The sequence below is a fragment of the Heterocephalus glaber genome, unplaced genomic scaffold, assembly GCF_053883595.1.
Source record: "Heterocephalus glaber isolate CG9 unplaced genomic scaffold, H.glaber_assembly_v1.0 deba00000281, whole genome shotgun sequence".
Taxonomy (NCBI): domain Eukaryota; kingdom Metazoa; phylum Chordata; class Mammalia; order Rodentia; family Bathyergidae; genus Heterocephalus; species Heterocephalus glaber.
Window position 1 is genome coordinate 9,970,002 of NW_028258139.1, and position 15,921 is coordinate 9,985,922.

General features: G+C 49.4%; 1 protein-coding gene across 50 annotated transcripts in view; it reads right to left on the bottom strand.

Moving 5' to 3' along the window:
• Positions 1-15,921, bottom strand: part of Cacna1c (calcium voltage-gated channel subunit alpha1 C) — a 733,897-nt gene that overhangs the window by 72,913 nt on the left and 645,063 nt on the right. For all 50 annotated transcript variants that reach the window (XM_087182459.1, XM_087182482.1, XM_087182545.1 and 47 more), the window contains 7 exons: positions 14,533-14,620; positions 13,872-13,979; positions 12,929-12,981; positions 12,511-12,657; positions 10,935-11,136; positions 9,028-9,186; positions 8,302-8,412 (listed from right to left, as the gene is read on the bottom strand). In XM_087182459.1, the coding sequence (XP_087038585.1) occupies positions 8,302-8,412; positions 9,028-9,186; positions 10,935-11,136; positions 12,511-12,657; positions 12,929-12,981; positions 13,872-13,979; positions 14,533-14,620 (868 nt within the window). The remainder of the gene's footprint in view (positions 1-8,301; positions 8,413-9,027; positions 9,187-10,934; positions 11,137-12,510; positions 12,658-12,928; positions 12,982-13,871; positions 13,980-14,532; positions 14,621-15,921) is intronic.

Below are 15,921 nucleotides of genomic sequence, written 5' to 3' on the forward strand. Positions count from 1 at the left end.
TGGGGTTCTGCATCAGCAGGGGTACGTGGTGCCCCAAACATCTCCAGCCAGCCTGCCTATCTGAACTCCAGATTCTAACAACCTAAGTGACTTCTAAAACGATGTTTCCAGACTTCAAAAATTTACTGCACAGTCTGCCAGCGAGCCAGGAGCCTTGGATACCGATTCCTCTCCTTCACCCTCACATCCAACTGGCCACCAGATAATGCCACACAATACTGTTCTCACTCCTTCTCTACCCTGTCATCTGTGTTTCCAGCAGGGTCCTAACAGTTCCTAGAGCTACTACTTGAGAATGGTTTGCTTCCCTGTCCCTGATGTCCTGTAAGGAAGGAAACCAACATTTGCTGAGGAGCTACTGAGTGCACAGCACCAACCCAGCCTGGTCACAGTTCTGGCTCCTCTGGGGATAAGAGTGCAAAGTGTTTGGGTTTTGAGTCACCTAACCTGGCATTGCAGTCCCAGGACTGTTCTGAAGATTTCTTGGGTTAATATTATTAAGATGCTTATAGCAGCATGGGCTACATAATAAACATGATAGTAAGTGCTCATTATAGAAAATAACAGAAACTACACTCACAATCTTTGGAAGACATTCTCTGGCCTTTGGTTTCCTCTGACGTGGAACAGGGATCCTAGTGCTTGTCTTACAGATTGAATGAGATAAGCAAAGTAAAACGTAGCCCAGTGTTGGGTTCTTCACGGATACTTACTATATGTTACTTCCTTCTCTTTCCCGCCTTAGCTTCCAAAGCCATTTAACCTAAGGCGTAGGAATTGATACAATATGGGTTAATGTAATTATTGAGGCTTTTTAAAAAAGCTGCATTATGAATACCAGGGAAGGCAGGAGGTTTTCTAGCAGTGGATGAAATGGTAACCTGGGGTATTTATGAGAGCGAGCCGAAGTTAGAGATGCCTGCTCTCTAAAAATCAAGCTAGGGAAGTCGACGCTCACCAGCATTCCCAACCTACCAGAATCTTCTCTCTTGGTGGGATCTGGGGCCAGGAGATGATTAAGCAAATGAATAACATGAATTTTCTTTATAAAAATTAAAGCTTCACAGAAATGTGTGACTAAATCACTGTTGTTGGAAGAAAGCAGTTACTAGCCACTGGTGCAATTACAGGAAGAGAGAAAGAAATTTCAGCCAGCAATGTATTATCTAGTAAAAACAAACCAAATTTCTAGAAGATTCTCAACTCCAGAAAAGAAGAAATGGACTCGATGGGATTCCTTTCTCCCAGTTATTTCACCTTTCCCTTCTTTTTCCTGGTCCTTTCCTGGGATCTAGAGAAAGAGTCCCGAAATTTCTTGCAATAGCTCACAGAAGAGGATGATGGACTTTGTACCAGTACTGGTGACTTTTGTGGAATTCTGTCTCCTCACCCACCGGCCTAGACTGCACCAGGGCTCCTGTGGGCTAGCTCAGGGCCTTGGTGGCATTTGCCAGACTTCTCCTTATGTGACCAGCCATGCATGCATCCTCTTCTTCAATGGCTCTGTGTCTGTCACAGTGGCAACATGTAGGAGCCTGTCCTTTCACGTGGCCTCTACGTGCTGCTTCTCTGGGACAGAGGACATGTCTTGTTACAGTCCAAATGGATCCCTGGCCCGCGTAAGAATGTAGACCTAGCTTGTCACTGGTGAATATGGCACATCTGCTATTTAGTGTGGACTTGAGTCATCTGTTGAGGTGGTCCTCCCAACTTCTCCACCTGCCAGGTGAATGTCAGGACCTGGGGCTCTTTCCTGGGAGCAGCTCATCTGGAGAAAAGGACTCCAGCACCTACACCAGAAGGTCCACACCACAGGAGTATGGACCCTCAGTCTCAGAAGCCCCTCTGCATCTGCAGGGCACATCTTCAGGTTGTGTGAGGAGAACTAGTTGCCAAAGGCAAACCAGATATGGGCTGTTTAAGGAAAGCAGCTTTTAGACCTGGACAGAGCTGGCAGACTAGTCCGAGAAGGCAGGCCACTGAGTGTCTCTGCCAAAGTAAGTGCTTTCCATGAGCACTCCCTGTGCCCGACCTCCCCGTTCTGGCCTTCCCCGGCCTGTGCGTGTGGGAACTCACTGCCCCAGCCCAGCTCTCATCTGTCCCTTTGACACAAGTCTAGTGAAAAGAGGTCAGCTGGCCATGACCTTTTCTGTCTTGACAACATCCTCAGTGTCTCCCCAAATAGGCCTCCCCTCGGCCCGGCCTGTGTTTACACAAGTCAGGGTTGACAATCATTCCCAAGAACAAAGCCATTTCTATAAACAATTAAATCTGAAGAGAGAAGGTTGCTCTGAAAGCCACTGGAAGCCAGGGGATCCCTGTACCACACAGACATGTTTGGGTGGCAGACAAAGGCCGCCTTTCAGTCCAAGGCCAGCAGCATTGTCCCCCAGCTCATTTAAGAGCAGACTGGCCTTGGCTCGAGAACTCCATGGTGCTGATCACAAGGACTATTTGAGAGTCTCCTGGTTTTTCCTTCTCATAGCACAGCTGTGAGGTATGTTAGTGAGACCAATGCCATGCTCAGCCCTGTATCATGGAGAGTTGCCTCCAGAAGAGAGCATTTGACCTCCAGGGTCCTGAGTAGCCCTGATTCTGGTTGCATTTCATTAACCAGTCCATTTGGTACTTATGACTCATCCTTTGCTCCCAGCCAGGACAAGTCCACCGAGAGACTCGTCAGGACAACAAGCAGAGGACAGGAGAGCCAGGTTCTTTGTTAGGAGCCACCATGACTACCAATATCGCCTCTTTCTTTCTCTCTGCCTTCTAAGAAGCAGCTATAGCTTCATTGCCCTCATTTCCTCTTTCCTGAGAGATAGCAGGAGCTTCACATATTCCTCCAGAGCAGAGCAAGGATGGTGATGGCTGGATGATGGTCCCACTGTGAGCTGATGCTCTGAAAGTGCTGAGTCCTCGGTGTCTGGGGCTAGAACCAGAAGCCAGCAGGTCTGGTGGGAATTCCAGAAAGCTATGCTGGAGAGAGGACATGGTGAGGAGATTCTCCTCATTCTGGAAGTACCATTAAGGCCACTAAGCAGCGAGTCTCTGGCCAATAACTAAGATGGACAAAGATAGGGTTCTGCACCCTGGGGAAAGGGTCAGGTGAGAACCAGGTAGGACATTAGGGCTCTCAGGGCTCAGCATCACTACAGCACTAAAATGCTAATCAGGAAACCAACTCAGAATGCCGACAGCCTCAATGGCCTGGGGCAAAGAGTAGCTGGGTGCCCCAGAGCCACTCACAATATTGGGCCTACAGGAGCAAAATGAATTCCAGACCACAGCCGCAGGCCGGGAGTCCTAAAGTGCTCTCTGCCTTTGTTGGGACCAAGTCAGGAGGTGGGTGGGAGGGAATTTGTGAGAAAAGGCCTTGGCATTTGCAGCTTCTAAGGACTAGGGAAATCCAGGGACAAAAGACGAATCTGACAGTCAAGAGAAAAGCTACCCTAGGGGATCCCAGGGTGAGAGACTGCCTTCCCCAGCACAAGGGGTCCATAGCACATGAGTGAATTCCTGGCAGAAAATCACAGATGGAGTAAGGGTGGGGAGGATGAGCTAGACCATCTGGCTTCAAGAAGCTTGAGCAGCTGGGCTGGCAAAACCTGGACGCAGGTAGAGGAGAGCAGAGAGCGGGGTCTGCAAAACAGGAGCCCAGAGTGTACTGCCCAATATGGCAGCTCTGGCCACAGGTGTAATGTAAGTTTAAATTAATCTAAATAAACAAAATTTGGGAACCGATTCCTCAGCACACTCTCCACATTTCCAGGGCTCAACAGCTGCAGGAGGCAGTGGCCACGTCCTAGTTGGCACGAGCACACTGGGAGGTAGCTAGTGCTCTCTGGAGGCTGCATGTCATCCCTCTGGTCTGCATGCCTTTGGGTCCTAATATGTCTTGAGATGTGAAAGTGAGTCCTGAGGGTGACGGGAGCCAAAGAGACAGGGACTGATTAGGATCCCCCACCCCGATTTTGGGCAAACTCCTGCTCCCCTGGGCAGGCCAGCTTCTCCTGGGGGACAAGTCTGTAGCCCGCTTCCAGGGTGCCATCAGCTCGACACTTCCTCCTCGAGCTGCCCTTGCAAGGCATTGTCAACAGCAATCCCAGGTCCCCGAGAGACGTCATTATCCCTTCCGGAAGCGAAATCTGTCCCTGAGAGTGGAAGGTGTGTGGTCCACACTGCTTCCTCCCCCCAGGTCCCTGCACTCTCCTGCCACGGTGAGGTCACAGCTGCCACCACAGGCACGGCCTGGAGACCAGCCCAGGCCCAACAGCATTGGCCCTAAAGGCTCTGCTGTGTGACTTGGTTCTCACCTCCGGGAAAGTTCCATGTGGACTTTTAATTGGGATTGTATTGAATCTATGGGTCAGTCTGAGGAGAAAGGACATCTTAAAAATACTGAGGTTTTGTTTGTTTGTTTGTGCTGGGGACTGAACTGAGCTGCATCCTCAGCCCTTTTCATTTTTAAATTTAGAGACAGAGTCTTACTACATTGCCAAATTGCCCCAGCTGGGCTCAAACTTGTGATTTTCCTGTCTCAGCCTCCCAGAGTGCTGGGATTACAGCCATGGGCTAGCTTAATATTGAATTTTCTAATTTGTGACCACACCTCTCTAATTACTAGTTTTTCTTCCATTCCTCTTTATAGAGTTTGATAATTTTCTCGGTAGGGATCTCAGCCACTTTTTGTTAGGTTTATTCTTAAGCACTAGACATGTTTTGAGTGCTAAACATAAAAACATTTTTCCCCTGTCTTTGGTTGGTAAATTTCAGCTTATGATAGAAGGATGATCTGGCTAATTAGTTACCTTCTGACCATTAGAAACAAAACCCTTTCATTCTGAACAACTTAGTCCTGCCTAATCATACAGGGCCCAGGTACCCCCAGGCAGCTCCTACAGGTAGCCGTCTCCTACCTGTAGGGAAGAGATTTCTGCTGGCTCGCTGTTGTTGTTCACATCAGTACTATCTACCACCTACCCCACTCTTCAGACCACCCCACAGACCCCTGAGGTATTGGATGCATGTACTCTAAGCTAGTGTATACTCACCTTTAGTTTTCTTGGGACTTTTGTTTTGTGTGCACAGTGTATGAATTTAAGGAGATGGGGAGTTGGATTTAGGGTAGGTGTTTACTTTAGTAAATTCCCTTTCCCTGAGTGGTGCACAGAACAGATAGGATGGAAGAGTTGGGAGAATCAGTCACTGTGAAGACAATGAAAGAAAGAAGCAAGAGAACACACCAGCCAACTAATGGATCAGCTCAAGCAGTGACACCTTCAGATGTCCCTGGCTTTGATTAACTCCAACTGCCACGGTTTGAGTGCTGAAGGCCCATTTGTTAAAGGCTTGGTCCCCCAGGTGGTGTTACTGAGAAGGAGCAGAAGAACCTTTAGGAGGTGGGGTTGAATGGGAGGACCTTGTCCCTGGGGATGTGGACTTAAAGGGGATCATGGGACAGCAGCCTGTTCTCCCTCTGCTTCCTGGCTGCAGATGTGATGGTTCTGCTCGTGTGTGCACTTTCCCATGATGTCCCACCATCTGCCACCCTCACCAGAAGGGAGCCAGTACAGACACCAGCCCTTCCAACCTCCCAAACTGTGTTCTAAATAAACCTTTTCCTTGTTATATGTTAGTTGCTTCAGGTATTTCATAGTAGTAACACAAATCTGATCAATACACCTATCCTCTACATCCTTGCTGCCTAAAATTCTGCAGAGAATGTTTAAAAGTACAAACTCATTATATACCAATAATCATGCCAGTGAAATAAAAATTTCAGACAAAATCTTATTTAATGGTGAGATAGAAAAGCTATTTTTCAGGTCACAGTTGGAAGCCACTGGTTCTTGGGCAAGATCTTGCTAGTTATTTCTACCAGAGCTTCAAGGGGTTTCTGGTTTGGTTTTCTGCATGAAAATCCAAGGATGTTCTTCCTGGAGCCTACTCTGTAGCCAGGATCCAGGAGTTCCCTCATTCCTCTCCCCTACTGGCCAGCCTTCTCTGGTCAGCCTTAGCCTGTGGCTTTACTCCTCTGCTCAGGAGTCCCCTCAGGGAAATTCAGAGAAAAGATCCATTTTCCCTTCTCTTTACCCCACAGACTGACCCTGGCACGGGTGAAATGCAAACAGCTCCAGGCTGGTTCTTGTCCCTTTCTAGAAAAGTCTCTCACTTTTACCCCATTTGCTCATGATAGAAAACCAGTGACGGAGGAAACCGAGGGCACTTTGTAGTTAGGCTGCCTTACTTGGCCACTTTCTAAGAACCTGTCCTGTTTCTTGATTTTCATGACTTAGGTGGAGGGTTCTCAGGCCAAGGCCCCTGTGGGTATCAATTTCATGCACTCCCTAAGGTAGGCTGCCCAATCCATTGCCTGTGCTCCTGAGACATGATTCAGGAAGTCCACTGCAGGGTTCTTCAGCCTGCCTCAGACAGCATTGGGAACACATCTGAGTCAACCATGGCATGATTCAAGGCTCTGAAATACTGAAACCGTATGTCTCCTGACACAGATGAACACGCTGCCAGTTTCTCTACTGAGAGGCTGCCATCTGACACCAAAGCTCCATTCTGCAGCAATCCTGCATCCCTGCCCTCCCCTGGTCATGCTTCTGTGGGTGGTGGACCTATTGGTACCTCTAGGCGCCAGGGCTTGGAATAAGCCTACATGTGGGCAGAGACACTGTGGGCTCCACAGAAAGTGGCCAGGGTGATTCACTGGTCCTCTCTAGGCTGAGACACATTTTATCCCTTAAATGGGGTTGGACTTGGAAGGAAGAGTGATAAAGGGTATATTTACTTCCCTGGAGGAGGTAGGGAGACACCATTATTATCACCAAATGATGTTTATTAGGAGCCATTTTCTCTGAAAATTAGCCAAGATCCCTAAGCATTCTTTGCATAAGAGGAAGAATCAGCATTGTAGGGATACTGTCTGTGCTACCTTTTAAGAGCCTCAAAGGTTGAGTCCCTCTTGCTAAAAATTCCAGTCAAGCAGTTGGCATGGATTCGTGTTTTCAAACAGTGTGGTGTGGTGGAAAACACATGAACTTCAGAGCCAGAGGTGCCACATTGCAACCTCATTTCTGCCACTTACTAGTGAGTGGTGGCATTGATAATGGCCACTTCCCTTCCCTCCTCCCTGCAATGGGGATATTAGCTCCTATCTTCAAGGGAGAAGTTAATAGGCAATGATGTGTGCGTGGCACATGGCCACTCTCAAAGATGTCATCCAAATATGAATTCGAAGCTATGAATATCTTGTCAACGAAGGTGATCCAATAGCCAAGGAGAGACTCCCATCCCTGGTTAATCCTCAGACAAGTAAAAAACTGAATAAACATAGAAGTATGGCCAGGGACTCATCCCTTTTGCCTCCTGTTGATCTGTGTTGCATCTGGGAAGACTAGCAAAGGAAGGGAAGAGAAGGCTCAGAAAGGTGAAGAGGTTTCTTCTCAAGTCTGTAACAAATTCTCCCACTCTTTCCTTTTCTTCACCCTCCCAAAGCAGTTGCTGTGGACCTGGGGGCCACGGACTTGCCGTCACAGCTTCCCTCAGAAGTGGCTGCCCATGTGCTGTCAACCCCTGGCCAGTGGATGCCGGCAATTCTGACCATCTAGAGGCCAAAGTTGGACAGTGCTTCTCACACTAGTTGGCCCTTGCACCATCCAGGACCCTGAGGTGGCTCCCTGGGAGGGCACAGATGATCCAAAGTGGGAGGGCACAGATGATCCAAAGTGGCAGGTCGTCCAGCCTCACCTACCGGGCCTCATCAGCCAGGGATTCCAACCTCCTCTCCCTTTCAAGGGGCAGCACAGAGAAATTTGCAGGGAACTGCTCTACTGTGCTGGAAGGTGTCAGGGAGCAATGACACAGCCTCTGAGGCAGAAACAGGAAGTGCCCATGGGCTGGAGCCCAGAGCCCCAAGTGAACACAGCCCCGGCTGAACTTTTCACATGAGGTTGGACTGCGTGGCCAGTGAAACTGGAGAGGGCAGAACAGAGGCCTGGGTGGATCTGGGGGGCTGGGCTGAGAGGTTTGGTTTGCCAGTCTGTGGGAAATGGGAGGAGGAGGCTCACAGCTCAGTTCATTGAGGATTCTGCTCCCTGTCAGTCACGGCCAAGGGTGTGAGCTGAGACTGGCATGGTTCAGTGTGTGGCAGGCGCAGGAGCTGGAGCACCTAGCACAGGAGCAGGGATGGCCCCTTGTGGGGGATTTCTGCCCCTCATTCCCATTCTTTCCATACTCCAGTGCCACCCGCTTCTCCTGCCCCCTTCGACCAGCCCTTTCTCAGAGGCCTACCTTGGGTTTGAAGGCAATGAGTTTCAGGATCATCTCCACAGTGAAGAGGCCAGTGAAGAGCATGTTGAGGATGTTCATGGCGATTTTGAACAGGCAGCTCTGGCCGTAGTGCTGATGGAGGGAGTCAGGAACCATGAGCGTGAGGGGTGCGGTGAAGGAGGGACACCCTACTCCTCAATCCCTTCACCCAGCCTTGTCCAAGGCCCTCATCCCCACAGCACTTCCTTGGCCCAGCCTCCTTGAAGGCCGCCTGCCCTTCCCAAGGCAGTTGGGTGGACACAGGAGAGCCTGGGAGCTCTTCCTTTCTTTACCATCTCTGAAAACAGGGATTGGAAGAGTTCTGTGTCCCTTCTTTGATTGGGTTCAATGACTTTCTGGCAACTTCCAGCACCCAAAATAGCTCTGGCACAGCTACCCTTCCCACAGCCAGATGGATGTGTTGTCCACCTCCACACCCTGTGCCTTACTGACAATGACAACGAGCGATTTCCCCTCACTCTCTTGGTTCTTCATCTCCTTCACTCTCGCCATTTTATCAACCCAGGAATCTGGGCATTCTCTCATAAGGTCCCAGTGGGGAGTTCATCCTTGGGAAGAACCCTTGACTCTCATCAGCTAGAGGAAGAGGAAAACTCTTCTCCCTTTTCTGCCTCCTTTGACTAGCAGGAAGGTGACCACAACATCTCCTTTATGCCTCGTGTCTTCCCATGCTAGACGCAGACTAACCTGCATGGCCAAGCAGATGGTGTTCAGCAGGATGAGGACGAACATCAGGTACTCAAAGTAGGTGGAGTTGACCACATACCACACCTTGTACTGGTGCTGGTTCTTGGGGATGTACCGGCGCAGGGGCCGGGCCTTGAGGGCATACTCCACACACTGCCGCTGGGAGGGCACAGGGACGAGGGGGAAGAGAGTGGGATCAGCTTCCTGGATGGTTGGGGGGCATGGGCAAAAAAGGGTGGGCTGCACATGGAGCTACGCGCTCCGGGGGAGGCGTCCCTGGGTGTCATGGAAACAGCCTACACCTCCAGAGCACTTCCAGGTTTGGGATGTTAACTGGAAAATGTTTTGATTTTCACCCCTGTATTCAAGGGAGCTCTTCTAATCAAATTTCCTTATCTAGAGCATAGGTAAGGGGCACACATCTCCCTTCTTTCAGCTGGTCATGTGGCATACTGCCTGGCAGGTGGCTAGCATTTGAAAAATAATGACTGGCTCAGAGTCGGTCCTTCTCATTATTGAGGAATGATAACACCACAGATTCTCCTTGCGATGCTTCTAGCTTCAATTTTTCTTTCTATCCTAAGTCCATCTCTTGGATTTGCTAATGTGCACCAGATCAGAAAACACTGTTCATCGAGAGGGGAGAGAGACCTAACTAACGAAATTCTTGGGACTGGAGCAAAGATCATTTCATTCCTCTATGCTGCGCTCAGGTTCCTTCTGGAAACAGATGTTACTCTGGCCTCTCTAACCCTCAGCCTCTGCATGCTGAGCCTTACTGTCTTCATCTCCTTCTATCTTCCCATTTCTACTATTGTTACCTTGATACTAGACCAGGCTCTAAGTTTCTCTCATTCACAGTTTTTCTTTTTCTTTTTTTCAGAATTGGGGATTGAACCCAGGGCTTTTGAATGGAGCTGCATTCCCAGCACTTTTGGTTTTATTTTATTTGGAGACAGGCCCTCTCTAAATCTCTCTAAACTGTCCAGGCTGGCTTGAACTTGGGATCCTCCTGCCTCAGCCTCCCAGAGTGCTGGGATTACAGGTGTGAGCCGCCATGCCTGCTTCATCTGCTCTTTTCAATTGGTCTTTCTCCTGTCTTCTTTTCAATCCAAAGTGCACCCAGCAGCCAGATGATGATTTAGACCAAGAAGCAGACCGCAAACCCACGAGGGGCCTGACTCTCCCGATCTGGGAAGAGCTGAGCACACCATGCTGCCTTCCTTCTCTCATCAGCAGTCCTTCCTCCGACAGGGAGGTGTCTCCGCATGCCCTGTTCCCATGGGGAACAGCACGGGGAAGCGACCCGGTGACTACACCTACCTCCACCCCACCAGCGTCGTTACTCACTGCCCGAGCTGCCAGCTTTCTCCCAGCTCCCAGCACATGTCCCAGCCATGGCATTGCCATCTCACTCCCACTCCCACCTCTTTCCTGCCCCCTGCTCCAGCACAGGCCTCTGAGTTTTGCTTAAGAAACCATGTAGGAATGGTTTCCTCAAGGTGTTGCCTTGCCCATCCCCAAAGTTCTTACTCTCTCATTGTTTTAGCTTCTCTCCTCCTTCTCAATGATGCCAATGCACCTGTGTATGTTCTAACTCGCCAACTTCTTGATAAGGTATAAGATTTTTTTTTTAGAGCCTATCATAGTGTACCCTTAAATAAAAGAAATGTTTGTTGGCTGAATACATTTGGGAGATCTAGGATTTGCAGGAATCTACATTTCTTTTGCAAGAAGACTGACAGCTCTGTTGTGGTTGAGGAGGGGATATAGGACCTCGGTGTCCACACGGATCTCTCCCTGGACTTCAGCTGACTTCTGGGTGGGCCACAGGCTGTACCTTACAATTCCCTTCCTTACGTGGCCCTGCTTCCCTTCTCGACTTCCTCTGCTCCTTAGAAAGCTACCTGGTTCTTGTCCAGCTCACAGTTCTTGTACTCTTGTTCTCCCTGCTCCTGGAAGGTGACGATGACGAAACCCACGAAGATGTTCATCATGAAGAAGGCAATGATGATGATGTAGATAATGAAGAAGATGGAGATCTCCACACGGTAGTTGTAGATGGGACCCTTGTCTTCCGTGTGGGAGTCGATGGAGCGGTACAGCAGCCTGCAGGAGGAGACAGGCCCCATGGAGGGAACTGGAGAAGCAGTGTACCTCTGGGAGGTGATGGCACTACTGCTTCTAAGGGTCCTCAGGACCCAAGGAAACAGCTCTAGGTCAGGGGTCATGTGGTCTAGAGCAAATCACTTTAACCACTCTGAGATTCAAGATTTACTCATCTGTAAAACGGAGACAGTAATTTCTGAGTTTCCTACCTACAGAGTGGTTGACATAATGTATAGGAAGGTGTTTTGAAACTGTCAAGAACTATTTAAATGGAACATGAGTCATGGACATCAATTTCAAAATGGACATATTGGTGAATACTGAAACAGCTTTGCAAGCTGGCATGGACTCAGAGGAGGTTAGAGCAAACATAAAATAAATCTGAGAGAAAATACCCATTTAGGTAAAAATACCAATGTGATCTGTGCTTATTTAGATCACCTCATTGGTCTGGCTTTCTACTGAAGCCATTTACACACACGTGCCATTCACATGGGCCTGGGAGATGGCCCGCCAAGCTCGTTACTCTTCACGGACAGAGGTCATCTCCTCTCTTCCTCTGTTCTCCCTCACAGAATGTGGCTACTCTCTGGGTGTCACCTACATGAATGGCAACTCTCACCTAAGACCCATGCACTGCTAGATGGGGGATGTGGGTGTCTATGCATAGATATGCAGAACAACTGCTGGACAAGCTACCTGCTCAAGGTGACACAGTGCAAAGAGTCAACAGGCTGCTGCAGGTATGAAAGCATCCCCTCTGCAGAGGGACTCGGACTCATGCTTCCAGCCCTTTCTCACCATCTACTGTGAATACATGGCTTTTTCTGAGGTTGCTGGAGTGTAGTCTAATCAGAGATGTCCCCGCTGCCTTCACCTACTCCGAGTGGATGTTGGGAATGGAATCTGAAACTCTGTGGTGCCTCAAGTGCCTGCATTTGGAGAAACTTTTCCCATAACACTGCCATCCGCTATGAGGGTAATGACAGAGACCTTGTGGATCACGCTGAGGTTGGAAAAGGGAACTGAAAAAACACATTCATTTTTAGTTGGAGTTTCTAAAGTGTTGACATCTTGGGCTGGAGATGTAGTTCAGTGGTATAGGACTTGCCTAGCATGTGCAAGGCTCTGGGTTTGAGCCCCAGCATTGCAAATAAATAAATAAATAAACAAATGAAGTTTTGGCATATTCTAGAAGAGTCTATGTTTCAGCACCGGCATGACCTCTAGGTTGTTCCAGAAACACATTCTCACTGCCTGGGAGGCATGACCTCTGGAAAGGAAGGCAGGTCAGGAACAAAACTGGGCAACAGAGGACTTCTGCTGCTTGGGCCTCCAATATCAGGGCAGAAGGGCCTTGGTTAATGTACTCACTCTGGCCACCCCTCAAAGGTGGAGACGGTGAAGAGGGCCATCATAGCTGCCAGGACATTGTCGAAGTCAAACTTGCTGTTCTCCCAGCTGCGGGGCTGGATGATAGGTTGGTCAACCTCCCCGTCTTTGTATGTGATGTAGTTACCCCTGGGAGAGGAGGAGAGAGACACGTCTCCCATGTACACCTGAACAGTCAATGACCTCGTATGCTGGGTGGGATGTCCTGGGCTAGGGTGAAACCACATAATTCTAGCCACTGGGGAGAACTTCAGTGGGCAGAGCCCTCAGAGAAGACTAGTCTCTGTGTCACATCAATGAGACAGACTCCATGTGGGTAGAGTCAATCTGTGCTCAGACCAGCCACCAACCCCCCGAGGTAACCAGCTTTGCAACAGGCTGCCCGCCCATGGACACTCACTTGCATTCTGCCTCGGTCTGTTTGGAACTATCAGAGCAGGTGTAGAGCTTTCCCTGGAAGCCAGAAGAACAAAGTGATTAGAGATGTTCATTTATCGATGAATTCATCAAAAAATGATTAATGGACATTTCTAGTGCCCAGTACTGAGTCAGGATTGTGAAATAAAAACTGCAAGATGAACAGAATCGAGATGGGGCAGACATGACTCACACATATAAAGCAGGTAGAGACTAAAGATGTCAGTGCTGTGGGTACCCCTGGAATTCAAATGCAGGAAGCTCTAGCCCCTGAAATCTGGATTCTCTAGGAAGTTCTTGGGAGGGGGGAGGAAGTGGTGCCAGGTTTGAAGGGAGGAGTTAGGTGGGAAGAAATCAGGGAGAGTTTTTACGGTGGATGGAGGGAAACAGGGGAATAATGCTTTAGGTGGGAGAATAGCAGAAACAAGACATAAAGGTAGAAAAGGGAGGAAAATAGGGAGGACCCTGGCCTCAGGCTAGCTGGGGAAGTGTGATGTGATGCTGCTGATAATAAGCAGCTGATGTAGGTTTTTTTTTGTACCAAGGATCGAACTTGGGACCTTGCGCTTGTGAGGCAGGCTGCAGAACCACTGAGCTAAATCCCTGACTCTGCTGTAGGTTTTGAGCAAGTGGGTGATACAGTGGTTCCAAAAGATGAAAGTCCCTCTCCCTTTTTGGATAGAAGGAAGAGCAGCCAGCTGAAGGGCAGGTGAAGCTAGGGTGAGGAGCCTCAGCCTGAGGAGCAGAGCCCCCTTCCACTCCTCCCTCCTGTGGTCTGTGAGGCTTGAGCAGAGCTGTGGTCAGAGAATACATTTGCCCCATTGTGACCCTGGCTGTTGTCCTCATTTTACTGTACCCACCGTTCCCAGTCCTGGGATGCTGACATGTAAGGAGGGAGGCGGGATAAATCAGAACCAAGACCTCACCTTGAACAGCTGGACCCCGATGCAGGCAAACATGAACTGCAGCAGTGTGGTGACAATGACGATATTCCCGATAGTCCGGATGGCAACAAACACACACTGGACCACGTGCTGCAGTTGGAGAGGGACAGGGCCCAGGGGACATGGCTTCAGCCCAAGCTCCCCTCAGCTGGCCATGAGCCTCTGCAGGGAGGTAGTGTAGGTAGCCCCTCTGCTACCAGCGGGAGGAACCAGGCTCCCAGAGGCCAAGCAACTTCCCAGAGCCACATGGTGTATGAGTGGTGGAACCCCATAGAACGTCAAGTTCCCCTGGGACTCTCAAGGACTTGTGGGGATTCAAGCCCTGCTAACTTCCCATTTGACGGCAGTAGGCACATGGGGACCCCTTCATTGCCTGGAGTCCTGTGTTTGAGTGGGGGGGTCTCTACTTGGCAAATGTTTGCTTCAGAACTTAGGTTTTGAATAGTGGCCTCTGCTATTCTGTTCATCATGGAACCAGGACTTGAAGTGAGACTACAATCCAGGCTTCAACATGGCAGACACTAGCCTGACCATGATCTCTTCCTCCCAGCCCACCTCTCACCTCAGCTGAACTTCCACCAACCCCCAGGTTGACTAATGCTTGCTGGGGTGAAGGCTCCCAAGGTAGACCCACCCATCTCACCTTTAGCCCCTTAGCCCTGTTGATGGCCCTCAGGGGCCGGAGGACTCGAAGGACTCGCAAGATCTTCACCACATTGATTGCACTGGACCTGGTGGAGAAACGGGGTGGGTGATACACCTGCCCTGCTTCTGGCACAGTAGGAAATGATGTGCTGAGGTTGGGTCCCAATAGGCGGATCCCAAGCAAATTCAAGAATAGACAGTCTGTCTTGGGGATTTTTTGGGAGACCATTCTGTATTCCTAATCCCACCCCTAAGAACTTGTAGCTTGCCTGCAACTCTTAAGACTTTCCTGTTGGTGAGTATATAATGAGCAAACCAACTCAGCAGGAGTCATGAGCAATATAATGTGCTACTAGGGGGTGCCATTCAGGTGTCCAAGAGGACACTGAGAGCAAGGCCAGCCTGAATTCAGACCTCCCGGCTGCCACCTGCCAGCCAAGCCACCTAGGATACATTTCCTAACTTTTCTGAGCCCTAGTTTCTTCATCTGTAAAATGAGGCAGTAGTTAGCAACTAAGGTCACTGGAGGAATTAAAAGGGAATTTTTTTGTGCATTATGTAGCAAGCAGTGTGGTGGGCACATATGAACTGAGTAAATGTGAACATTTTTTTTTTGGTACCGGGGATTGAACTCTGGTCCTTGCGCCTGTGCAACAGGTGGCGAAACCATTGAGCTAAATCCCCGGCCCTGAACTGAGTAAATGGAATCTTTTATTATCATGCCTGCTGAAGACATCATTGTACTTAAGAAAGACTGTATTAATGGTGCAACTTTAGGCCTTGTGGTTGGAGGCTGGGGTAGGAGGAGGTGATTTTTGGGTGGTGATCTCCAAATACAGATTCCAGGCAGATGTCCATTATATGTATAAGTACATTTCACTCTAGTTCATAGCATGTTCAGGACTCCCAGAAAGAACAGCCTCACAGAGCTGATGCCACGGCCAAGCCAGAACTTCTGGGAGCTACCAGCTACTGCCCTGGTGCCAGGATGGCAATGGTCCCTCCACAAGCCCCTTCAGCAAGATGCCTGGATGGTTTCCAGTTAGCCATCCTGCCCAGGGACAGCTTACTACTGAGATCAGGCTGGTAAGCAACTCAGAAGCACATCCCCACCCTCACAGGCTATCTGACTGGGTATCTTCTCCAGAATTCAGAGAGGAGGCCTTTGACCTGCCTTGGAGCCTAAACCATCGGCAAAGGCTGATTTTATTGTTCATGGGTCAGGATGAAGTGCATAAGAGGAAGCTAGTAGAAAGATTTGATTTCCCTGGCTCATGGGTCTTTAATTCCAAAGGATTCAAAGGGCATCCCTCTTTCACGGCATTTCTTCTTGAGCATCTCTGGGAGGGATTCAGTATGCACTCATTCACAGTGGAAGGGATTTAAA